The 26,738-nt window shown below is 43.0% G+C and overlaps 2 protein-coding genes across 4 annotated transcripts in view; one reads left to right on the top strand and one right to left on the bottom strand.

Annotated features, from left to right (window-relative positions):
- Nucleotides 1-920: 920 nt before the first annotated feature.
- LOC117432949 (histone acetyltransferase p300-like) lies at nt 921-11,910 on the bottom strand. 2 transcript variants are annotated; one of them, XM_034919846.2, is made up of 3 exons: nt 11,555-11,910; nt 4,782-4,933; nt 921-2,463 (listed from the first exon to the last, which is right to left on the bottom strand). In XM_034919846.2, exons 1-3 carry the CDS (start codon nt 11,562-11,564, stop codon nt 1,447-1,449), a joined length of 1,179 nt encoding a protein of 392 aa, XP_034775737.2. In that variant the 5' UTR covers nt 11,565-11,910; the 3' UTR covers nt 921-1,446. The 2 variants fall into 2 exon arrangements, with proteins under 2 accessions (XP_034775737.2, XP_058872680.1); XM_059016697.1 differs by lacking the exon at nt 11,555-11,910 and adding an exon at nt 7,856-7,977.
- Nucleotides 11,911-17,513: 5,603 nt separating this feature from the next.
- LOC117965739 (neoverrucotoxin subunit alpha-like) overlaps nt 17,514-26,738 on the top strand; it is a 109,661-nt gene continuing 100,436 nt past the window's right edge. Inside the window, exons 1-6 of one of the 2 annotated variants that reach the window (XM_059016632.1) lie at nt 17,514-18,131; nt 20,182-20,277; nt 20,484-20,717; nt 20,872-21,031; nt 21,958-22,023; nt 25,686-25,751. In XM_059016632.1, the coding sequence (XP_058872615.1) occupies nt 17,544-18,131; nt 20,182-20,277; nt 20,484-20,717; nt 20,872-21,031; nt 21,958-22,023; nt 25,686-25,751 (1,210 nt within the window). In that variant the 5' untranslated portion in view covers nt 17,514-17,543. The remainder of the gene's footprint in view (nt 18,132-20,181; nt 20,278-20,483; nt 20,718-20,871; nt 21,032-21,957; nt 22,024-25,685; nt 25,752-26,738) is intronic. The other variant, XM_059016631.1, reaches the window with a different exon arrangement.

The following is a 26,738-nucleotide window of genomic DNA, read 5'->3' on the forward strand; positions in this document are numbered from 1 at the left end:
TGAAAAACAAAAGCTCTCTAGTGCTGTAGTTCCCATGTAGACTGTATTGAATTTGCAATTGCTGTATTGCTTTCATTTTTGCAGTCCCTTTGAAGTGTTAATTCCCCTCAGTGTAATACAGAACCAGAGCTTTCAACTCTAATCCTCTCCACTTCAAATTGCCATCTCATCAACCAATCAAATGTAAGCTGGACCCGCCCCTCGAAGCAGCAGCTCTGCATTGGTCAGAGTACACTGTTGGGGCGTGGCTGCTCACAGCGTGAAGTGCAATACGATTGGTTGCAAACTTGTACTCAATCAATCAATTGATATTTATTTTATATAGCGCCTTTCATAGTGGACCACCATCACAAAGCGCTTTACAAGATTATTGGCTTAATTAGTCATGATTAACAGACGTTTCAGATCTTTAGCCAGTGATGATGTAAAGACACGTTGAAAACCTGCAGGATTGGAGCTCTCCAGGAGCAGGGCTGGAGAGACCTCTGGTATAGGCACTGAGAAGAGATAGGGAGCCGTTTAGAAAGTTCTTTGAAGAATATTCACTTGAGAGAATACAAGGAAAGGTGTGAAAATGCAGAAAATTAAAGAGAATTAATGAATGCATTCATTTATTGAGTTTAAAGGCAGCCCCTTTTTAAAATCTCCCAGCCGTTTAAACAAAAATACATGTTTTGTATAATTAGCTGTCCCTTAGTATTCTCTTTGAATTTGAACATCAAACACACTTTTGAGGGCTGGTATTTAAATGTTAGAAAAAATATTAATAATAACAAGTCCATACAGTTGAATGTTTTTGCCTTTTCATTTTAAAAAGAAAAGCAAACCTATATATTATATCATTAATCTTGGAAAGGTGTGAGAGGGGAGGAGAGGACATTGAACATTTTCCTTCCTTTTATTAATAATAACAATAAACATTATGACTATTCATAATTTATTTTTTGCATGGTTTCTAACTCCCACAGGATGGAGTGTTTTTACGTGTTTGAAAAATTAAATAGAAAAGGTATTTATTAATAATAATAATAATAATAATAATAATAATAATAATAATAATGCTGCTGCGGTGGCCCTGGGACATTTGCTGCTGCTGCTGCTGGGGGCTCATGGGGTTGCTGTGGTGGACTGGCCTGCCTCCCATCTGCTGCTGATGAAGTAGCCTCTGCTGCAGAGCTTGCTGGAGACTGGGAGGGGGCTGCTGTTGAGAACATCGCCCCCTGGCTGCTGCTGCTGCTGCTGCATGAGCTGCCGTCGCATTAGTACTGCGGGTTCATCGCTGGGTGGTTGATGTTCATTGGCTGCCCTCCTCCTCCTCCTCCTCCTCCTCCTCTCACGATCCCTGGCTGTTGCACTTGTTGCTGCTGCTGGTTGACTGCTTGCTGTTGGGCTGCCATGCCTCCCACCATAGCCCTCTGCATCTGCTGCTGCTGAAGCTGGCTCATATTAGGCAGCCGCCACACCACCCCCCCCGGGACCTCCTCCTTGCCCAGGGTGCTGCCCCCCTCCCAGTCCTGGTCCCACTCCCCCTCCCCTAACCCCCTGGTTCCTGGCTACCCTCTGCTTGATGAAGGCAGCCATGAGCTGCGGGTTGGAGCGGAGGATGTTGAGGACTTGCTGCTGCTGGAGGGGGGAGCTGGGGGAGCGCAGGACCCAGAGCAGGTCCTGGAGGGCGGCCTGGTTCAGACCCACGGCTTGAGCCCCAGCATGCTGCTGTTGCAGATCTGGGTGTCCCATCTGAACTAGCATTGCTTGTCTTTGCTGCTGCTGCTGCTGTTGCTGTAAACCCATGTGCTGTGGGGTGAGCTGACCAGGGGTCTGCATCTGCTGTGAGGGAGTCTGAGGGGTGGGGGGCTGGGTGCTGATCGGCAGAGTGGGAGCCCCGCCCCCACCGTTGGGGGGCGGCAACCGCTGCTGAGATGAGGAAGAGGACGACGAAGAGGAATAGGAAGGAGGAGGAGTAGGAGGAGGAGGTTGTCCCGCTCCTGTCCCGGTCACAGCTCCGGCCCCCACCCTCTGCATGCTGGACATCCTCCTCCTCAGCATCTGCGCTTGCTGGAGCCGGTGCTGCAGCTGCTGCTGCCTCAGCTTGTGCTTGATGTTGAGGCAGAAAGGAGTGGGGCACTTGTTCTCCTGGCAGTGCTTGGCGTGGTAGCAGCAGAGGGCGATGAGCTGCTTGCAGATGGGGCAGCCCCCGTTGGTCTTAGGCTTGCAGCCCTTGGTGTGCTGCACCACCCTCTTCATCTTCTGGCAGGAAGGCAGGGAGCAGTTGGCGTTGCGGCACTGGCAGGCGTGCACCAGGGACTGGATGCAGCGCTGGATGGAGAGGCGCCGGGAGTCTCCGGGGCTCTGGGTGGAGGTGGAGGCGGAGCTGCCGCTCTCGTCGTCCAGACCCAGACCCAGCTTCTCCATCTTGTGCTCGTGGCGCTTGGTGCTGTAGCAGGTGATGCACAGGTCGTAATCCTGAGAGACCGGGGAGAGAGGGGTTACACACGGGTTCAGAGTGAGGAGGGGTGTCGCTTAGAACCACAGAACAGCCGAAGTGCTGTTGATTTATTAATCCAACACAAGGGAAAGCATTTAAATAAATAAATAAAATAAAAATAAATAGAAATAAATAAATACATAGAGACTACCATCCTTCCAACATGCAATGTTGTTGTTTTTTTTTTTTTTATCTGAATGAATCCACGGGGAGACACTGTGCACGTCTCTGTCTAGATTACAGCTATAGAGAATACTTTTCATAGCGAGACGCAACTAAAACACTGGAAAAATGGCTCCACAATCTTAAAGACTTTTCCAGGCCAATCCAAAAAAAACAATCAAATGTAAGGCCTTTCAAGGCCTTGAATATTACCAAGTGAAAATCAAGACTAAGGTTTCCCAAGCCCCGCACGAACCCTGCCACCTCCTGTCTCCATGTGGTGCTTGCATCTCACACACACCTTCTCTCTCAGCCCCCTCTCACCTCACACACACACACCCTCTCTCTCAGCCCCCTCTCACCTGACACACACACACACCCTCTCTCTCAGTCCCCTCTCACCTCACACACACACACCCTCTCACCTCACACACACACACACCCTCTCTCTCAGCCCCCTCTCACCTCACACACACACACCCTCTCTCTCAGGCCCCTCTCACCTCACACACACACACACCCTCTCTCTCAGCCCCCTCTCACCTCACACACACACCCTCTCTCTCAGCCCCCTCTCACCTCACACACACACACCCTCTCTCTCAGCCCCCTCTCACCTCACACACACACACACACCCTCTCTCTCAGGCCCCTCTCACCTCACACACACACTCTCTCTCAGCCCCCCTCTCACCTCACACACACACACCCTCTCTCTCAGTCCCCCCTCACCTCACACACACACCCTCTCTCTCAGCCCCCCTCTCACCTCACACACACACCCTCTCGCTCAGTCCCCCCTCACCTCACACACACACCCTCTCGCTCAGCCCCCTCTCACATCACACACACACCCCCTCTCTCTCAGCCCCCCCTCACCTCACACACACACACCCTCTCTCTCAGCCCCCTCTCACCTCACACACACACCCTCTCTCTCAGGCCCCTCTCACCTCACACACACACCCTCTCTCTCAGCCCCCTCTCACCTCACACACACACACCCTCTCTCTCAGCCCCCTCTCACCTCACACACACACACACACCCTCTCTCTCAGGCCCCTCTCACCTCACACACACACTCTCTCTCAGCCCCCCTCTCACCTCACACACACACACCCTCTCTCTCAGTCCCCCCTCACCTCACACACACACCCTCTCTCTCAGCCCCCCTCTCACCTCACACACACACCCTCTCGCTCAGTCCCCCCTCACCTCACACACACACCCTCTCGCTCAGCCCCCTCTCACATCACACACACACACCCTCTCTCTCAGTCCCCCCTCACCTCACACACACACACCCTCTCGCTCAGTCCCCCCTCACCTCACACACACACCCTCTCGCTCAGCCCCCTCTCACATCACACACACACACACACTCTCTCTCAGCCCCCTCTCACCTCACACACACACCCTCTCTCTCAGCCTCCCCTCTCACCTCACACACCCTCTCTCTCAGCCCCCCCTCTCACCTCACACACACACCCTCTCTCTCTAAGCCCCCCTCTCACTTCACACACACACCCTCTCTCAGCCCCCCCTCTCACCTCACACACACACCCTCTCTCTCAGCCCCCCCTCTCACCTCACACCCTCTCTCTCTCAGTCCCCCCTCTCACCTCACACACCCTCTCTCTCTCAGTCCCCCCTCTCACCTCACACACCCTCTCTCTCAGCCCCCCTCTCACCTCACACACACACCCTCTCTCTCTCAGCCCCCCTCTCACCTCACACACCCTCTCTCTCAGCCCCCCTCTCACCTCACACACACACCCTCTCTCTCTCAGCCCCCCTCTCACTTCACACACACACCCTCTCTCTCAGCTCCCCCTCTCACCTCACACACACACCCTCTCTCTCAGCCCCCCCTCTCACCTCACACACACACACCCTCTCTCTCAGCCCCCCTCTCACCTCACACACCCTCTCTCTCAGCCCCCCTCTCACTTCACACACACACCCTCTCTCTCAGCCCCCCCTCTCACCTCACACACACACCCTCTCTCTCAGCCCCCCCTCTCACCTCACACACCCTCTCTCTCAGCCCCCCCTCTCACCTCACACACACACCCTCTCTCTCAGCCCCCCCTCTCACCTCACACACCCTCTCTCTCTCAGCCCCCCTTCTCACCTCGCACACGGTGCAGTGGAAGCGCGTCTCCACGTGCTGCTTGCACTCCTTGCAGGTACACACACGTTCCAACGTGCTGGAGCCTCTCTTTCTCTTCCCAGGATCAGTGGAGGCTCCGGGCTGCTCCTCGTCCTGAGAGCTGCTCCCAGGCACTGCAGAGAGAGGAGAGGAGAGAGGGAGAGAGAGAGCCACTGAGTTGAGATAGCCAGTGAACATGTGTGTGTGCAGTGAGAGACAAGAGATAGGGGGTCAGGCACAATTGCACCTCATAAGACTAAATAGGGGCAGTTTTCACCCCCCTAGTCTCTGTCACTTTCAATAGAAGTGTCTGCTAAATGATTTATTAATAACCCTATTATTAAAAGGGAGAGGCTGTGAAAAGAGAGAGAGGAGAGGAGGGAGGGAGAGAGCGAGAAACACAGACAGAGAGAGAGGGGGAGACAGAGAGAATGGGGAGAGAGTGAGAGAGAGGAGGAGAGAAGGGGTGAGAGAGAGACAGAGAGAAGAGGGGGAGAGAGTGAGAGAGAGGAGGAGAGAAGGGGTGAGAGAGACAGAGGGGGCAGAGATACAGAGAGGGAGAGAGGAGAGGGAGACAGAAAGAGAGGTCAATTGCCATTGCACTTGAACCCTGGAAACCTGTGCAATTGTAGTTTTAACTGATGGATTACAATTTAATTATTTGTCATTAGATCGATTTAAACCACTTTTGGTGCCCTCCACTGCCACATTATTTATTAAAAAAAACAAAGTTCTCTAGTATGTGTGTGTATTTGTAGCAGTGAATATTACTGCTGGTTATTTAGAATAAACAGTAAATCATGTTAATAACGTGGGGAGCTGTTTATACAGTGTGTGTGTTTGTAGAGTGAATATTACTGCTGGTTATTTAGAATAAACAGTAAATCATGTTAATAATGTGGGGAGCTGTTTATACAGTGTGTGTATTTGTAGCAGTGAATATTACTGCTGGTTATTTAGAATAAGTAAAACATGTTAATGTGGGTAGTTTATACATAGTGTTCTGCATTTCCGGTTTATTCCAAATTTTACTGGTTAGGGAGATTGTAGTCATTGCTGTAGTCTTGGTTTTAAAAAAGTGCTTTTCAGTGAAACTGTTTCCGTTCCAGGATTTGATCAAGTGAGCTGTGGAGGAGCTGAGGTGATGCCACACTGCCAAAGAGAGAGAGAGACGGAGCACAGACATCGCAGAGGCAGTGTTGTAACTAACAGCGCATCGATGCTGCCAAAGATAGAGAGAGAGAGACGGAGCACAGACATCGCAGAGGCAGTGTTGTAACTAACAGCGCATCGATGCTGTCAAAGAGAGAGAGAGACGGAGCACAGACATCGCAGAGGCAGTGTTGTAACTAACAGCGCATCGATGCTGCCAAAGATAGAGAGAGAGAGACGGCGCACAGACATCGCAGAGGCAGTGTTGTAACTAACAGCGCATCGATGCTGTCAAAGAGAGAGAGACGGAGCACAGACATCGCAGAGGCAGTGTTGTAACTAACAGCACATCGATGCTGCCAAAGAGAGAGAGAGAGACGGAGCACAGACATCGCAGAGGCAGTGTTGTAACTAACAGAGCATCGATGCTGCCAAAGAGAGAGAGAGACGGAGCACAGACATCGCAGAGGCAGTGTTGTAACTAACAGCGTATCGATGCTGCCAAAGAGAGAGAGAGACGGAGCACAGACATCGCAGAGGCAGTGTTGAAACTAACAGAGTATCGATGCTGCCAAAGAGAGAGAGAGACGGAGCACAGACATCGCAGAGGCAGTGTTGAAACTAACAGAGCATCGATGCTGCCAAAGAGAGAGAGAGAGACGGAGCACAGACATCGCAGAGGCAGTGTTGTAACTAACAGAGCATCGATGCTGCCAAAGAGAGAGAGAGAGAGACGGAGCACAGACATCGCAGAGGCAGTGTTGTAACTAACAGAGCATCGATGCTGCCAAAGAGAGAGAGAGAGAGACGGAGCACAGACATCGCAGAGGCAGTGTTGTAACTAACAGAGCATCGATGCTGCCAAAGAGAGAGAGAGACGGAGCACAGACATCGCAGAGGCAGTGTTGTAACTAACAGCACATCGATGCTGCCAAAGAGAGAGAGAGACGGAGCACAGACATCGCAGAGGCAGTGTTGTAACTAACAGCACATCGATGCTGCCAAAGAGAGAGAGAGACGGAGCACAGACATCGCAGAGGCAGTGTTGTAACTAACAGCACATCGATGCTGCCAAAGAGAGAGAGAGATGGAGCACAGACATCGCAGAGGCAGTGTTGTAACTAACAGCGCATCGATGCTGCCAAAGAGAGAGAGAGACGGAGCACAGACATCGCAGAGGCAGTGTTGAAACTAACAGAGCATCGATGCTGCCAAAGAGAGAGAGAGACGAAGCACAGACATCACAGAGGCAGTGTTGTAACTAACAGCACATCGATGCTGCCAAAGAGAGAGAGAGAGACGGAGCACAGACATCGCAGAGGCAGTGTTGAAACTAACAGCACATCGATGCTGCATTTGAACAATAATTTGCCTGGTTAATACTATTTTCTTACAAATAATAAATACACCTGTATTTATTACAGTTTTGTCAGCCTGAAATCAATTACAAAGCATAATAATAATAATAATAATAATAACTTAAACTATCAATGTTATTTAGGATTCTACCTATATTTTTTAAAGCATCACAATATTATTCTACTCGCAGTTAACTTTATTTTTTGGGAACAATGTGGAATTGCAAGAACAAAACATATTGAAAAAAATCCTGCTCTGAGATTTTATTTAAAAATAAAAACTACTGTTATATCTGTCCTCATGTATCCCATCCTTCCCCTGGAGTTGAAGAAAGGCTCATCACCTTGGAAACAAGCTTAAACAAAACTAATGGAAACAAATGACATTGGGCGACTGCTATGTTCCAGAAACGTGTATGACAAATGTGTAAGTGTTTAATGACTACTCCTGCTACGACTAATAAAGAACACAACTCCACCACAAACATGCAGACTTATTGAATTAAAGGAATATACGCTATAATGAAACGTTTAGCAAAAAAATACCTTCTCTCCAGCGGCGTAGCCACGGGTGGGCCAAATCTAAACACAGGCCCACCCAAATCTGCGCCTATGTGAATGCCAAGTTAAAATACATTTGTAAAAAAATAAAATAATAAACATCAACTATGCGCCCCGAAGATGGGCGTTAGGTCAAATAGTCTTTTTTTTTAAATGGCTCAGGCTTTAGCCAATCAAATCAAAGTAGTAATTGTGATGCAATATTTGGGTGGGATCTTCCTCTCACACAATGAATCAGGTGCAAACCATGTTTGATTGACAGCTTGCGAGGCAGTTGGCGCGGATCTGCTGAAAGTCTGTTGAAAAGTCACAGACATTTATTTGAATGTGCATTTTTAAAGTAAGTTAGCAGTAGTTCGGCGGTCAACATGGCAAAATAAATCTGCACACACGTTTAAGAGTTTATTTTACTAGAAAGGCTCGAGTGAACAGGATTAAGACAGCTGGCCAAATGCTGACAAATATATTTAAAATTGCTGTCCTTTGATGGAGTGTCATGACTATATAACTGCAAGCCCTGACGCTTTATCCTGTGTAAGGTGGAGAGGAGACGAGAGGATACTAACTAGGCAATGGTAAGTAACTGACAGACTTTCACTGTACTTAATAATTGCTTAAAATGTAAGATTGTGTTCTCGCTGGTTCGGTGACGCTGCCTATTTGACTTTTTAAAATGCATTCACTGTGAACATATGCAAGTACATTTATTTTCTGTATACTTCAAACATTTTAAACGGTTTACATGCGAGCTATATAGTGGTTGGGAGAGTCCCGTCTAGAGACAGTTTTCCATCTTAAATATTTTGTCACTGAAATGAGTGGGTGTTTGGAACGTGTACTGTAGCAAAGGAGGGCACTGGAGAATCGAGAGCTGATTTCGTCAGCAAAAAATAAAAGTTGTTTTCAGCTTCTTGCAATTTACCGTGAAACAAATAAGCATTTTATTATCCTTCCAGAATTTCACACAGCCTACTGTTATCAGCGCCGTGCAGTTTGGTTACTATGGCAATGCGGTCAAACAAATACCGACTTCATGATTGGTGTTCGAGTCATACTACAATGACCGGAAAAGATTCACAAAACTTGAACATGGTGCTCAATGTGTCACTCAAGGTTGTTTTAAAAATCTATTTTTGTCTGCTTGTTACATTCTTTCAGCCAGCGCAATATCTTTGTTTAGCCGTACCTGAGAGAATGCAGTGAAAACGAAAGCAGCCATATTTAGCTGGAAACGAGGTATTCTCAGCACAGCTAAGATTTTAGTTTTGGTTTGAAGGCAGCAGGAGGTTAGCATGATTTTTAATTTTTGCTTGACAGAGGCCCTCATGCAGAGTGACTTACAGAGGTAACAGGTTATTAGGATAGCTAAGAGCAAGGCCGTAACCAGCTATGAGGACACCAAGGTCATGACCTCGGTTGTTTTTGTCTCACGTGACGTGAAGGCTCATAAAAATCTCAGTAAAACACATTAAAATGATTCATTTTCACTGTTGGTTTATTTCTGATTGAATAAGTAGCAGTTCTTGTGTTTTGATTTAGCAAATACACGACAAGTCCCAATCTGGCTACGGTTTTAATTTGTGTATTTATTTATTTAAGCAGGGCCCGCCTAACGTGACTATTATATCACCTAGCCTAAGTTTATTCAAATGTCATGAACTTTTAGTGTGTTATCTGAAATATAGCCTTATGTTACGGTTACACTAAGGCAATAAAGAAAATATATGAAAATGTATTTGTTTAGGATTGTATTTTCTGTACAATTTTGCATAACGGCAATCTAAGAAAAAGAGAGCTATATTTGTATTCATATTTTTTTGTTCAGTTGTTCAAAGTAGTCGTTGTGCTTGTGTTGTGCAAAGTCAACAATTGGTCTACCACAAAAATTAAATTTGGAATAAAAAAAAGGCTGCAAAATGCTTGTACATGTAAATGAAGAATGGCTGTGTTTATCTGAATTATTTTACTGTACATTAACTTAAGCAGAGTGAGACCCCGAGTTCATTTAATTCACAGCACAGAGGTAAACGGGCCCATAAATAAATACAAATGAAGGTTTATTTAAATAAGCGATGTGCAAGAGAGGGAGGCAAGCGGTCCAAAGAATGACCTTAACTTTAAAAGAAGTCCTTATCTTTCTGTTTTGTGTGTGTTATTGTCATCGGGACCTTGAACTAGTGTGACCTCGCTAGAATTTCAGCTCAGGTTACGACCCTGGCTAAGAGATTACAATACAGCCAAGAAGAAAAAAAAAAGCAAGACAGTTTTGTTTGGGGATATTTTTTTGTTTCTGTTTGCACTTTGTCAAATGAAACGGTTTTTGCAGTTATTGTGCACAGTGTGTTTGTTTCTGTAGGTTGTGTGCATGTGTGCCTTGTATTTCTAGTGTATACGTACAACTAAACTGCAAAAGTTATTCACCTTGCTTCACTCGGCCCCATACATTTTCAGTCTTGGCTACGTTGCTCTGCTCGAACCCCGGGGAGATATTTGACGTATTCAGAGTTTTAATTGATTTAAATCATGTTTGTAATGTAAACTATTTCCTGTGATGTCAGAGCTTTGGTACTTGCCCGTCCAAGTTGGGACCCACCCAAATTTCCATTCCTAGCTACGCCCCTGCTTCTCGCCATTTAAACAGAGATCCCATACCAATATTTACCTTAAACATGTTAAAGGGGAAAATGAAATTCCTCTAAAAATATCACTGAAAATCTTTAAAGATGCAAAGAAATATAAACTCCTCCCTACGCTGTAGTATTCTGTGTGCCCACATCCGCCTTTTGTCTCCTACACCTTCTGTTGATCAAACAGTACAACAGGAGTGTTTCTTCATGTTCCTCATCACTGTCCCTCAACCTGCAGGAAATAAGTGGGCGTGTACTAAAACGTTGATTGGCATTTGCTGTACAATACATCAGAGGTCTTTTTCGTTCTGGTGTGACCGCTCCGTAAACGATTGGGTATCGTGACCGGGGCTTCATACAAACTGCTTACATGAGTCCAGGGAGTGGTCAAAACCTGCTCCACATCAAAAGTGACCATCTTTAATGATGGAGTTTGTTGTGCGTTTTCTTTATCTCCTTCTTTATATTGTCTGTCTTGAGATTATTTTTAATCAACTTAAAGTATTTTAATATTAGATTGTTTTTATAGTTTAATAAATCATTTATCATAAAAACATAAAGGAAGATAAGGTCAAATGTTTACACACGCAGCCTTGTATTAACATAACGTATACTTAAAGTACAACTGTGAAATATACTCATTTACAATTCCCATTGCCCGGCTCTGATTATGAAGTGGATTATTTGTCTGAATCTTCCATAAAACGATGTAAAACATCCTGTGCAGTTAGATTTTGTTTTACACGGCACGTTTTCTCCCTTCTCTGTTTTATTTGGTCTTACCTGCTGTCACACAGTCCTTCCTAACTTATCATTTGAAAACAAAGGCATTGGAAAATAAATGAATTGCGCAGTGTCGACAAATCAACAAAACAGAAACAAATCAAACAGCACATCCGCCTAAAATGACCGTTCAGACATCGCAAGTAAAGTGCATATCCTGCGCATTTCATATATTTAGAAAAAACACAATTTAGTTCAAAATGAGACCCTGTTGACCATAAATACTCTCTTTCTTACAGCAGTAGCTCTACACAAAAAATATAAACATACTTACACGGATCCATCGCTGTCTCTCTTCTTATTAAGTCGTTTTTGTATGCAGGAAGTGTGTGTTTTTTTCGGTAATATCTTTTAAATAGGATTAGCTCAAATGTGTATCAAACAGATATACATTGACTTTCTAGACAACACAAAAAAAGTCTATTCTTCGAAGTGAAAATAAGACTTCAGTTTAGGCAGCACAAAATACAATTCCCTTTGTCGTAACTCGTGTCTCACACGGGTTCAGGCTGCGTTCACGATACGCAGACTTTGCTCAGTCTGCGCAGGTTCTGCGGAAAACCCGTTCAAATTCATCGTCTGCGTGAACTCAGCCGGAATGACGTCACCAGGTCACGCATCCACGGGTTTAAAAGTCTGCGCAGCCGCGCAGCTTCTCAAGAGGTTCTGCGCTGGAGCAGCCGCGGCGCAAAACAGAAGCGTGTAGCAACCAGATCCAATCCACACTCCATGTGCGACTGCCACCTAGTGAGGGGCTGTGAATCGACTTCCAGTCATGCCATTAATTATCTTATGAATGATTTATAATACAAATTAAAATGATTTGACTCTTTTTCCACACAGTTATTATACTTTTCAAATATTCAGATATTTATTCTAAAGGTTTAAACATGTAAAATAATGCTAAACGGTTGAAATGAACCTGAAACCGCTCTGTTATTTTCAGCAGGTGTAATTGGTTATTGATGAAAGGCTCTCAGGGACAGGGAATAACCTGCTTTGAATTAAGGAGAATAAATCAGCTTTAATAACAGGTAGTTGATGTGAGATATGTGACCATATGTGCGAGTATCTGAACTATTTTCCAGATCAAAATGCAATACTGTCTAACAACCCCTTTGTGAGAGGGCGGGGGGAATCCTGCCCGTTATAATACTCATTAATTTGTCTCACATCACAAAACATACGTTTATATTATCTCATTATAGCAGGGACTGTTTCTACTATACATTTTCTGATCATGCTGTAAATTATGAAGCTGGTGGAGCACAAAGGGAACTTCGATTGCATCCTCTTCTTCTGCGATTAGAATTTCTCTCAACACCACCTCCATTTCGGTTCTGCTCAGAACTGTTGTTCATCTACCAAAGCTGTCCACGCTGCGTCGGCACAGACCGTGACGTCAGACGCAGACTCCCGTCTGCAATCTAGCCGGCAGAAAAAGTGTCGTGACGCACCCAAAATATTTGATGTCATTTACCCAGGTGTTTCCAATTTTTTGCCCACTACCTGTAGCTGCTGCACACCTAGGCTTTCTATTGGTGCGCTGTTTACCAGAAGGCGTTTGCGTTAATCAATCAAAGGAAGGTGGAAATGGAGACTTACAGCAGCGAAGCGCCTTGGCCGACAATGCAAACAGATTACGTTTTTAAATAATACCTTCAATATTTTTTCTACTTTCATACATTGATCTTTTTCTAAGAACCTGCTGATGCTACAAGAATATAAATAATGTCTCAATATTGGTATTTAGTATTTTTTTTCAACAAAACAAATGCAGTCCAGTATACTGGAGATTTGGAATTAAAGACTTTGTTCCAGAATTTTTACCTGTCACAAGCATAAAGTACAGAATTTATTTGATAAATTGCATATTGATTTTGTTTTTTAGGGAAATGAAAGTTTGTCTGATTATTTTATTGTATAGCATATTTCTTTAGATTTAATTTTAAATGTGTGCTTTTAATGATTAGTGATATGTAAGAATACATGTGCACATTTCAATGTGCATGTTCACTGTGATACTCATCACAGAAAAACAAAATACCGTATTACTTCAAATTAGAGCCGCCCTCGAATGAAAGACGTCCTCGTATTGATGCTGCAGTCAGATATCAGCTTTATAATAGAGGCCCCCTTGAATAAACACCGCTGTCAATAAAGAAACGTTTGGGTATTTTCTTCTCCCCCTCAGTAGTTAAAAGATGCCTTTTCCTCCTGTTATTATATATTTGTAATTGTTTATAAATTATCTCATTGCCTTTCTGAAACTCATTGGCCAGTTCAAAGTTTCAATATTACAATTGTTTGCTTATTTTAACAATAATGTGAGTGAAATATCATCACAAGAAAGAAGACATTTCCATGGATATCGTAAATGACAATCAAATTGCATTACATGTGCAATCTGCCCACAGTGGAAAAGCAGAAACGTGTTTTAAGCCTGGCCTTTGTCGCCCTCTTCAGGACAAACTCTGCAGCTGCGCAGAGCATGATTGAAAGCAATTCTTTTCTCTTGGTGTGGTTCCATTGGAAATGTAGGGCTCTATTCACACAACCTTCAGGACTGTTCCAAGCACTGTTCTGTTAAAGACTCTTTATGCTTTAAATCAAGTTGTTTAGAGAGGGGGAGCAGTTTACTGTTTATTAATTTTAATGTTTATTATTATTCAAAGCACCGTTTAAGGTCAACAATCTTTATAATCAGGTTTTAAATTAAAACCAAAACATGAATGTAAAGAAGGACCATTTTAATAACCATTTGTTTTTTTTATGTTTCTGTACTTCTAATGCAAACCTTTTTTCATGTACTTTTTCTTTAAATGTTTTGTAAAGTTTTAATGTTCAATAAATGTTTTGTTCGGCGCCTATTTCTGAAATGAACATAAACTAAGTGGACTGTCAACAGCAGCTGCTCTCTGGAAACGTGAAGTGCACAAAAAAGCTTTGGAGAAAATGTTACACACACATAAAAGATATTCTACTATAACAATGACCACACAGTGTTGCTTTAACTGAACTATACCAGCAGACAAGCCTATTTCATACAGGTTTTTGTAACTAAACAATACCAGCAGACCAGCCTATTTCATACAGGTCTTTGTAACTAAACAATACCAGCAGAGCAGCCTATTTCATACAGGTCTTTGTAACTAAACTATACCAGCAGACCAGCCTGTTTCATACAGGTCTTTGTAACTAAACAATACCAGCAGACCAGCCTGTTTCATACAGGTCTTTGTAACTAAACAATACCAGCAGACCAGTCTATTTCATACAGGTCTTTGTCCAGTGACTGCTGGGTCTGATGTAAGAAGAAAAAAACAGAGCGATTCAGCCTATTGTATCTTTCAAAGGTTTGCCTGCCAGTTAATTAGATTCCGTTCTGTACGTATTTCGGTGTATTTATTGGATTTCTCCATAAATAACATCTTACTGAAAAATCAGAATAAAATATATAAACTGCTAGGAATTTTAAATGGTGTTAAAGTTACACATTTGAATTTTAAAAAAGGCATTTGCAACTATACAAAGTGATTATAAGATTCTGAATGGATTTTTCACTTACCTCGATCTAATTATATGACAGAACCTTTGGAAATATCCGCAACTTTGCCCCTGAGAGCCCTGAAACAAACGACCGCATCCCCACACTGAACAGAATGCAAGGGCGTAGGTTTGGTTTGAACATTGGTGGGGACACAATTTTTTAGGGGGGTGGAGTCGCGGTCGCTAGGGGGGTTCGGGCGTGCCCCCCCGGGAAGACATTTTTTAGGAGACAGCTGTTAAATGGTCACTTCTGGTGGCTTGAAATGAATGACGAGGATAATCTGATTGACATGAAGTTGGCTGGTATACACTTAAAACACTATGATAAAGTGGCCCTCTTGGAAGCTGGTTTGACATCCCTGCTGTAGAATTACTAATAACCTGAATTATAACCTATCCCAGCCTTACTGTAAGCTACCATTACCCCTAGCACTACAAGCATGAGCACATGCACGCTCACGTGCTCTGCCTGCCTCTCCTGTGTCTGTGCTGCTGCTCGTACCTGGGTGCACTGCTTCATTCACCTGATAAAATAATAAATTGATGCATGCCATATAGAGAGAAAATATATGGCTATGCTAACTTTATTTGCTGAGTATTACTATACAGCATTAGCCTACTATCATATCACAATGTGCCTCAAACAATAATATATCTCAAAACTGAGTCTAACACTTTCACTGTTATAATCACTAAGCCATTACAGACCTCACCTGCGACCCTGTTGCTCCACCTGCCTCTGTACTGCTTTTACCAGGTTGCACTGCTTCACTCGCCTGATAAAATGATAAATTGATGCATGCTGTTTAGAGAGAAAGTATGACTCTGCTAACTTCATTAGTAAATTATTTTTTCATTTGCTATGAGAATCATTATCAATTGTGTTTATTACTTTAACAACATCTTCCTACTTACACTTTGACTTTTTGTAAAAAAAAACTTCCTTATGTCCATCTTTATTTTTTTGGCTGCCATTATGCTTTAGTCACCTAAAGCCAAATTGAAGTGATTAGCTAACGTTAGTTGGTTGACGATATCAAAACATGCTCACGCACACTCACACTCTCTCTCTCTCTCTCTCTCTCTCTCTCTCTCTCTCTCACACACACACACACACACACACACACACACACACACACACATATAATGATTAGCTGTGAAACAAGCTAACTAGCCACCAAGGACGTGGGGTTAGCAGCTAGCAATGGGTCGCTAACGTAATAAACCTAATTACCTACCCATTAGGTAGGTAGGTATGTTTATTCTCTCAAACTGTGTTGCTGACGAGCTGACAATACCTTCAGCCCCGGTACCTGGCTTTCATTCAGTCAGTGGCTCACACTCCTATCAGACTGACCGGCAAGCGGCAACATCAGATGAGCGTCTTTCCAGAGTCCAGCCTAAGCCAGCGGGTCTCAACCTTTTTTTACCCACGCCCCACTGAAATTTATTTTTATATCCCCTCCCCCCCCCCCCCCCCCCCCCGTGTGAATCGTTTGCCTTCATCTGAAAATATTGGATAAAAACAAAAATGCGTTTAATGAAGGGGTCCAGGAGTCTTTTCAGAAGCAGTGTTTTGCTGGAATAGTTAGTAAGCATGGTGAATAAAATCTAATCAGAAACAGCAACAGAAAATCCTCATCAGGTAAGACATGTAAAGAACATGATGACGTTTAAACCTTTAACCTCAGTGTGGTCCCCATGAGTGTTCATTAATATCTATCTATCAGGAGAGTTTTCACAATGAACAATTGTATCTGTTCATGAAAACACAGCAGCATGGCTGATTGAAATGAAATCTCTTTGAAATGTTTGATGAAGGGGGTCAGGAGGTGGGGTCCTATTACCTGTAACACAGGAAGGAAGGAAGTGAACGGGGAGAGGAAACCAGTGTGGGGGCTGCAGGATCAATGGGCTTCACCTGAGTCAAAGAGAGTGGAAATAAAGAAGTGTGGAAAACAAAACGAGCAACAGCAAAACAAGAAGGGACTTGAGAGAAGGATGTTCTGCTGATGAGAGGGAAGACATTGTCTGAAATGAATAAAACAAATAGTGCACAGATTTGAAAAGTAGGTCTCTTGATTGTAAGCTTTGTTTGAGTGTCTGTTCTGTATAAAATGGTTTTAACTCATGAAATCAGCACTGTAATAAATGAGTATGTCAGTAACGTACACACCCTGTCTGATAACACTAGAACATGTCTAGTTCTCATAATCTACAGCCTCCCCTGGACTGGAGGGACCACCCTTCACATTCTCTTAGGGGGGTGAGCAGTTCAGACTCTGTGCCTCAAGCTTGCTCTGAACTGGAGGGAAGAAAGCAGTTGGTGCTCAGAGACAAGTTTGTGGTTGAGGACTAATGGACTTTGAGATGTGGACTAATGCCCACGAAGATCGAACTCCACCAAACTCACTTCCCTTGTGAACTTCTGAGGATTCAGACCCACACAGAAGTGAAGGTCTAGTGCAGTCAAATACATACTGTAGCTATAGAAGGGTTACTGTGACAATGCCATTCTCAAACTCCAGTCCCACTCACAACTCTCTCCTCTCCACCCCTCTCACACTGATTCAGCTGTCTCTGCTCAGCCTGCTTGTCTAAACCTGTCCTCAGTCCAAAACCCCGCCTCTTAGAGCTTTACAGAATTCCAGGAAATCAGCACAGTGAAGTTTCTATTGTGAAATCATCAGTCTCTCTGTCTAACTGAAGTAGAAATGGCAGAAGCGAATATTCTCGTAGCCCATGACCAGTTTAGCTGTCCAGTGTGTCTGGAGCTATTGAAGGACCCAGTCACTACAGCATGTGGACACAGTTACTGTATGTGGTGTATTAAGAACTGCTGGGATCAGACTGATCATAGAGGTGTCTACAGCTGCCCCCAGTGCAGAGAGACCTTTACCCCAAGGCCTGTTCTGCGCAGAAACACCATGCTGGCTGAAGTTGTGGAGAAATTAAAGAAGACAGGACTCAATCCTCCTCCTGCTCAAAGTTATGCTGGACCTGGAGATGTGTCATGTGATTTCTGCACTGGGAGAAAGTTCAAAGCTGTGAAATCCTGTTTGACGTGCCTGGCCTCTTACTGTGAAACACACGTCAAGCCACACTATGAGGGGGCTGCTTTCAAGAGGCACAAGCTGATCAATGCAATTGGAAATCTGGAGCAGAAGCTTTGTGCTGAACACCAAAGGGTTTTGGAGGTCTTCTGTAGAACCGATCAGACGTGTATTTGCTTGTTGTGTACACAAGATGAACACAAGAGCCATGAGACAGTCTCAGCTAAGAAAGAAAGGACTGGCAAACAGGTAAGGGTTTGAACCATTTCCTTGTAGCTATCCTAGAAGATAAGAATTCCAGGGATATTTAACATGTCTGTTTACTAGGTTATACAGTTTCACATCAGATCAGATTTTAATTGTATATTAAGAGCTATTTAAAGAGCCCTAGTTTTTTAATTGCTCTATCTAAACTATGATGTGCTACAATGTATTTCAGGGTGTAACAGGGGCATTGTTATGGGTGTGGCTATCGCTGATTGACAGGAGAGACACAGGAGGTTTTCTTTGATACAAAAAAACACAAAACATTTAAAACAAAACACTGCTTGAAAACAACTAGAAAATAAAAGTTGACCAAACAAGAAAGGAGGTCCTGCTCCAGGAACAGTCTCCCTGACACGTCCTCTCTAGACTTGGTTGGGATTAAAATCCTGGATTTGAGTATACCCTGCCATATCTAGCACACACTTGATTAGCAAAAACATTATTTACAATCAAACAAAAACACACTGTTTACACGTGCAGGACCTCAGCCCTGCCTCACAGGGTAAGAAGGATTTGTTCAGCTGTTTTGTGGTGCATTGGAATTTGTAGTGTAAAATTAGCATGATATATATTCCTAGTGTTTTTATATGTATCTTGCAACTTAATAAAATCATAGATCAGTTTCATTATTTAAGATATTATAGTTTAATTAGTTAAACTTTTTAAAAATGACATTCCCAGAAAAGTCAAGCACCTAATTTAAAAAAAGCAGAAAAGACCAAGATTAATATGATATACAATATACAAGATTAATATGATATGGAGTGGTGGTTAGAGCTCTGGACTTGACCGGAGGGTCGTGGGTTCAGTCCCAGGTGGGGGACACTGCTGCTGTACCCTTGAGCAAGGTACTTTACCTAGATTGCTCCAGTAAAAATCCAACTGTATAAATGGCTAATTTTATGTAAAAAATAAAGTGATATTTTGTAACAATTGTAATTCACCCTGCATAAGGGCATCTGCTAAGATATAAATTAATAATATTAATAATATACAAGATTAATATGATATACAATATACAAGATTAATATGATATACAATATACAAGATTAATATGATATACAATATACAAGATTAATATGATATACAATACACAATATTAAGATGATATACAATATAAATCGGGTAGAAAAAATAGCGTAATTTGGTGCGTTAAAACACATTTTTACATGATTAAAACAGATATGTTTAAGTTAGTTTAAAACGAAATTTAATAACTATTTTGGGATTTTTTTGTTAAAATCTACAATTTTTCGACCACCCTACTAGTCCCCTCTTTCCTTTGCTCTCTTCCACAGTGAAGTCCTTCTGGTCACGGGTCTTCTAGGGATTTTGTGTATTTAGGCATTTTTTACACTGATTTCAATGTTTTGTATCAGGGGTGTTTTATCTGTGTTTATCGATTAAAAACGGAAATCAGAAGCCCTAAATATCCATTAAAGAGAAAGCTGCTTCAGTTTCCTAGGTGCTTAACAAAACAAACATGTAACACATGCTAGATCAGCCATCATTCACTGTTACTAGTATGAAACAGTACCATCTAGTGGACAGCTACTGTGGATCAAGTGTCCTTTTGTATTGCTGGCAGCTGTGCACTAGATGGTGCTGTATCTTACTACTATACACACATGTTGCCTGAAACTGCTGCCTTTGTCCAAGTTTAAACCACCTCTAATGAAGGTTTAAATTTAATTCACCTATCACATTTAAACATGGATTAAAATGCAATGTCATTATATTTTAATCTTTTAAATGTTTAATCTTGGATTAATTTTAAACAAGAATTAAAGTTTTGTGCAACATGATTCAAATATAATCCTTGATTTAATCTGGGTTAGTGGTTAATCCTCGCTGGTGCATTCGACCCTTAGGGTATCTGTTTGCATAATGTGTGTATCTTTAATCTAACTCCATATTAAGGGGAGAGAGGTGTGAAAACACAGCCTGCTCTGAAATAGTCTGTATTGAGTGTGAAAGGATATCACTCAATGCCCTGTCAGAAATGTCACTGTGTCACTGTGTTTCTACACAGAAGCAACTGGGAGAGACACAGACAGAAATACAACAGAGAATCCAGGAGAGACTCAAAGAAATTGAGAAGCTGAAACAGACTGTGGAGTCACTGAAAGTGGGTATTGAAAGAGGGGGCTATTATTATTATTATTATTATTATTATTATTATTATTATTATTATTATTATTATTATTATTATTATTATTATTATTATTATTAACAGATGGACTGGAACACATCTACAGAAGTTTACTGTCTATCCCTGATGTGTTTTTGATATCAATTCTAACTATGTCTCCTCTACTGTGTTCTTTCACTCAGAGATCTGCATGCATAGAAATAAAGGAAAGTGAGAAGATCTTTACTGAGCTGATCCAATCCATTGAGAAGATCCACACTGAGGTTATTGAGCTGATTGGAGATAACGAGAAGGCTGCAGTGAATCAGGCTGAAGGACGCATCAAGAAACTGGAGCAGGAGATTGCTGAGCTAAGGAGGAGAAACGCTGAGCTGAAACCGCTTTCAGAGACAGAGGATCACATCCATTTTCTACAGGTAACATCACTGCTTGTTAGAAAATCTCAAGTACATAACTGGGACGGTTTCAGACAGACCTCTCCAATTGAATGAATCCTTGCTTTTCCCCAGGAATGTTTTGGACCCCATTCTCTTTCAGTGAAAACTCCTTTTCTCCACTTTCCTGTTGTAGAATTTCCAGTCTCTCTGTGCCCCTCCTGAAGCTGGAGACTTACCCAGCGTTACTGTCAATACAGACATCTCTTTTGGGGCTGTGAGGAAAGCTGTATCTGAACTTAAAGACCATATTGAGGACTTCTGCAAGGGGGAATTAGTCAACATAACCACAACAGGTTGGTGTGAAATAGATTCCTTTGGTAGAGATTTCTCAAATAGACCATGGCTTGAGGAAGGACAGGACTTGCAAGACATTAATAAAGACCTCTTTCAGATTGCTGGCTATATAAATAATGTAGTATTGAGAAGGGAGGAGGCAGAAGAGAGGAGGAAGGAGTGAAGAGGCAGCATGGAGGAGGGAGAAGGGAGGGCAGAGCAGGGAGCATTGGAGAGGGAGCATGGATGGAGAAGAGAGAATTAAGCAGGGAGCATGGAGGAGAGGGTGGAAGAGAGAGGAGGGAGAATGAATGATTAGGGAGAAGACAGGAAGGAGGCAACAGGGATGAGGGAGTAGAGAGAAGGGAGCATGAAGACTGGAAGAGACAGCAGGGAGGAGGGAGAATGAAAGAGTGAGCAAGGAGGAGGGAGCACATAAGTGGGAGGAGGCAACATGGAGGAGGGAGCAGGGAGAAGGGAGCAGGGAGGAAGGAGCAGGGGGTGATGAAGCAGACTGCAGGGAGAACGGTGCATGCAGGAGGGAGCAGGGAGGTGGTAGGAGGGAGAATGGATAATGGAACGGACTGATGAAGCAGAGAGGAGGAAGTGATGTGAGGATGGAGCAGACAATGACTGTTGTATGTTTGATGCACAAGGGTGTCCTAATATGGACACCGTACTCTTGGGCAAAGATATGTGATGTAGAGGAAGGAACACAAGACTCCAGTGCAGTGGCAGACATGTTCACATTGACTTTGGCTGCTGCTCCGATACAGAAGGAATACATATTCATTGTAATCATGAACATCTTGAAGTACAGATTTTTACATCCCAAAATGCCGTGAATAAGCCTTTTTTCTTTTCAGATTGCTGTTTGGAGTCTTGTGTGTGTTGTGTATTAATCCACATGTTTCAATTCTATTTCTCTCTCTTTTTTTCTGCCCAGTGAATAAAGTTGCAGTTTACAGTCTACAGGCTCCAGAGCCAAGGAACAGAGCTGAGTTTTTAAAATGTAAGTCTGTTTTCACTGAAACATTTGATTGAAAGATGTGTCACTCCATTGTGACAAGAGCTAACACTACAGAACAGGGAGGGGTGGAGCTTGAGGGCAGCAATTATTATTATTTATTAGTAATTGTGAAGCCATTAATCTACACTCCTCTCCAACAAGTATTGGTTCAGATGAATACATGCAGAATGACTGGGGGAGGGGCATTTGTTGCCTGTTTTTCCACTCAGACCTTTCTCTCCCTAAATATCTTGGTGTCCCTGAATAGATAATCATCCCATCTTTTAATACATGTACAATGCATGTGAAACCAGTTGTGGGGTAAAATGAACAGCTATCCCTCCCAGTCATCCTGTGCTGGTAGTAAATGTATATTGCAGTATCACTGCACTTGTGGGATGGATTGCTCATTAAAATATTAGACAAATATTTGAAGAGTGGATGATATTCTATTGAAGATATTTAGTAAGCAAGGGGTGTGAGTGGATAAAATGGCAACACATACCCTGTAGGAACATTAAGTGAACTGTAATTGTATGCAGAGCTGCATTTGATTAGTTCCAATTGAAGAAGTTTGATAAGATCGAGGAATTATAATGAATAAAACAATCAAACAGCAAGAGGGTTTAATTAATAGCAGCAGCAGTTTATTGAAGACAGACAAATAAAAAGAGAGAACTTATCCAAAGTCAGAAATAAATCTCAAGTAAGAATTATAGATCAAATCTATTGATTATCAATCTTAAACATCACAGTCTAAATATACTTGTCTATAAAATAGCAGGGAGCATAGAAGGAGGGAGCACACAGCAGGAAGGTGGAAGCATAGAAGAGGGAGCATGGAGGAGGGAGCAGGGAGGAGAGAGGGAATTGTATCTTACAGGATCAGATATGACAGGCTCTGTATTAATAGAGGGGATTGTATCTTACAGGATCAGATATGACAGGCTCTGTATTAATAGAGGGGATCGTATCTTACAGGATCAGATATGACAGGCTCTGTATTAATAGAGGGGATCATATCTTACAGGTTCAGATATGACAGGCTCTGTATTAATAGAGGGCATCATATCTTACAGGATCAGATATGACAGGCTCTGTATTAATAGAGGGCATTGTATCTTACAGGATCAGATATGACAGGCTCTGTATTAATAGAGGGGATTGTATCTTACAGGATCAGATATGACAGGCTCTGTATTAATAGACGGGATCGTATCTTACAGGATCAGATATGACAGGCTTACTCCCCCCACACTGGGGAATACATGGCAGCATTAACTTAGGATACTTGATGATAATAACCTGGCTAATTAGTACTTCACATCACACAGTACTAAGCAGCTGGGTTATTTTTTGCAAACATGTTAATAGTTTTATAGTGTGTTTACTGTGTTAAGTAATAATATGTAATTGAACTGAGTGTGTTTTAATTTCAGAGTTTATGTAGAAATGGAAGGACAGAAAGGAGCTGTACAATATCTATAGAATACAGCATGGGGCGATGTGTGATATGAGAATGTAATGCACACCGAGGGGGTTATCCAGGCATTACATGCTCATGTATCACACACACACACACACACACACACACACTGCCTATCACACACTCATACACACACACACACACATTGCCTATCACACACACACGCATGCACACACACACACACTGCCCCATGCAATATCTTTATAATCTCTGCTGAACTCCATAAAGAATTGTATTTAAAATAGCAACCACTTTGATAAGGTGAACACAGTTTAAAATAAGGTTTGCATTGTGTGAGACAGTACAGAGAAAACCGCGATTGCTGTGGTCTGTACTAGGAGTGATACGCGACTGCAACCAAAGAGAACACTTTGAACTTGTAACTTAAAAACAGCACGTTCCCTTTCAAGCACGAAATGGGTATCAACCACTTTAAAAAATAAATAAATAAAAATACATTTAAAAAAAGAAACTCTTATGATAATAAGCTGACGTTTCCTGTAGTTTTTCATGTGTTGTGGAGCTGAATCTTCTTCTCTGCAGAGTGACATTCCTGTTTTGTTTTTGTTTTGTTTTTTGCCGTCAGGGTTTCCATGGCAATTGTTAGGGAGCGTGTTAAAATGACGCGCTTTCACATTTCTATTTTGCCATTTCTGTGTTCACGGGTTTGTTCTGAGGGTCGTTGTGTTTGCTCACATTTCTGTGAACCCTTTTTGTGTGAAGTGGATTCCCTTCAGTCCGAATCAGAGTGTATTTCAAAGCCCGTTGGTGTGGGTCCGGGTGATATTTCGGGTGTCCGGTTTCTCCATGTTCGCGGTGACTCCCTCATGGAAATGCAGCTCTGTCCTCAGATGGGATGCGGAGCGGCTGTTGCCGAGGTGGTTCCGATGTTGGAAACGCGGGTTTCTCTTGGATTGATCAGGGAGGGCTGGACGGGTTTCTTTATCAAGCGCTCCCGAGAGGATTGTGGGATGTGTTGCTGGTTAATGTAACGTTATAACTACATTAATAACATACGCGTACAGACACCTTACAGTATGCTGCTGAAGAATAAGAATCACACGAAGCTGAATAATGTATAAAGAGATATTAAAAATAAAACATGTCTATATATGTTCGTTGCTGTGAGGGCAGATTCACATCCCAGCGCTTTGGTATCTCTGGGCTTGAAACGGCGCTCCATAAGTATAACACCAATTATTATTATTATTATTATTATTATTATTATTATTATTATTATTATTATTATTATTTAGTTGTAGTTATCAAAAATATAAAAACATATTATTTCTATTAGTTGTGTGTCAGTGTGTGTGTGTGTGTGTGTGTGAGAGTGTGTGTGTGTGTGTATACATTATTTTTTTAAACTATAATAAGGTTCCACTGCGGCTCTCATTGATGAAGTTTCATGATTGCTTCAGCTCACATTCAGCAGTTTCCTCAGGCTGTGTGACTGACATATAATCTGACCAATGAAAACGCAGAAAGGGTGGAAACGGTTGTATTATTGGCTGATCGCCCCAAAACACCAAAAATAACGTCTGATAACTGGTGGAGAAGGGAGGAGAGAGCAGGGAGGATGGAGGAGGGAGCAGGTAGGATGGAGGAGGGAGCAGGCAGGATGGAGGAGGGAGCAGGGAGGAAGGAGCAGGGAGGATAGAGGAGGGAGGAGGGAACAGGGAGGAGGGAGGAAGGAGGAGGGAGCAGGCAGGATGGAGGAGGGAGCAGGCAGGAGGGAGCAGGGAGAATGGAGGAGGGAGCAGAATGGAGGAGGGAGGAGGGAGCAGGGAGGAGGGAGGAGGGAGCAGGGAGGATAGAGGAGGGAGCAGGGAGGATGGAGGAGGGAGCAGGGAGGATGCAGGTGGGAGCAGGGAGCAGGCAGCATGGAGGAGGGAGCACGGAATAGGGAGCAGGGAGGATGCAGGTGGGAGCAGGGTGGAGGGGGGAGGGTGCAGGGAGCAAGGTGGATGGAGACAGGAGCAGGGAGGATGCTTGTGGGAGGAGGCAGGAGGGTGGAGGGAGCATTCAAGAGGGAGATGGAAGCATAGAGGAAGGAGCAGGGAGGAGGGAGCAGGGAACAGGGACTGATGAAGCAGGGAGGAGGGAGTGATTTGAGGACAGCGCAGACAGTGACTGTTGTATGTTTCAATTCTATTTCTCTCTCTTTTTTTCTGCCCAGTGAATGAAGTTGAAGTTTACAGTCTACAGGCTCCAGAGCCAAGGAACAGAGCTGAGTTTTTAAAATGTAAGTCTGTTTGCACTGAAACATTTGATTGAAAGATGTGTCACTCCATTGTGAGAAGAGCTAACACTACAGAACAGGGAGGGGTGGAGCTTGAGGGCAGCAATTATTATTATTTATTAGTAATTGTGAAGCCATTAATCTACACTCCTCTCCAACAAGTATTGGTTCAGATGAATACATGCAGAATGACTGGGGGAGGGGCATTTGTTGCCTGTTTTTCCACTCAGACCTTTCTCTCCCTAAATATCTTGGTATCCCTGAATAGATAATCATCCCATCTTTTAAAACCAGTTGTGGGGTAAAATGAACAGCTATCCCTCCCAGTCATCCTGTGCTGGTAGTAAATGTATATTGCAGTATCACTGCACTTGTGGGATGGATTGCTCATTAAAGTATTAGACAGATATTTGAAGAGTGGATGATATTCTATTGAAGATATTTAGTAAGCAAGGGGTCTGAGTGGGGAAAATGGCAACACATACCCTGTAGGAACATTAAGTGAACTGTAATTGTATGCAGAGCTGCATTTGATTGGTTCCAATTGAAGAAGTTTGATAAGATCGAGGAATTATAATGAACAAAACAATCAAACAGCAAGAGGGTTTAAAGGGTTCATAAGGACCTTTGTATTTTATTGTGTTGCATGTTCCCATGTGTTGCTACAACTGTTTACGTGAGGTGTGTGTATTGTTTTAATTACTTTTATTTTTTTTTACATTTTGACCACTTTTTTATACTTATAGATGGCTTCACATGTACCCGCATGGACCTCTCAGAACTACATTTCCCATCATCCTCCTGCTCACATATGTAATTGAGATGGAATTACCAGTGAGCAGGAGGATGATGGGAAATGTAGTTCTGAGAGGTCCATGCCGGTCCACGGGAAGCCATCTTGAGGCAGAAAATGCAATTTAAAAGTTTAAAAAAGTGGTCAAAATGTATTAAAAAAAATAATTAAAACAACACACACACCTTCCATAAACA

The sequence above is a fragment of the Acipenser ruthenus genome, chromosome 53 (assembly GCF_902713425.1).
Source record: "Acipenser ruthenus chromosome 53, fAciRut3.2 maternal haplotype, whole genome shotgun sequence".
In the NCBI taxonomy this organism is placed as follows: domain Eukaryota; kingdom Metazoa; phylum Chordata; class Actinopteri; order Acipenseriformes; family Acipenseridae; genus Acipenser; species Acipenser ruthenus.

Bases quoted from the DNA above. Each gene is read 5' to 3' on its own strand.
- LOC117432949 (XM_034919846.2), bottom strand. The intron at 2,464-4,781 runs GTGAGAAGGGGG...CCGGTCTCTCAG, and splicing joins TCCACTGCACCGTGTGCGAG to GATTACGACCTGTGCATCAC.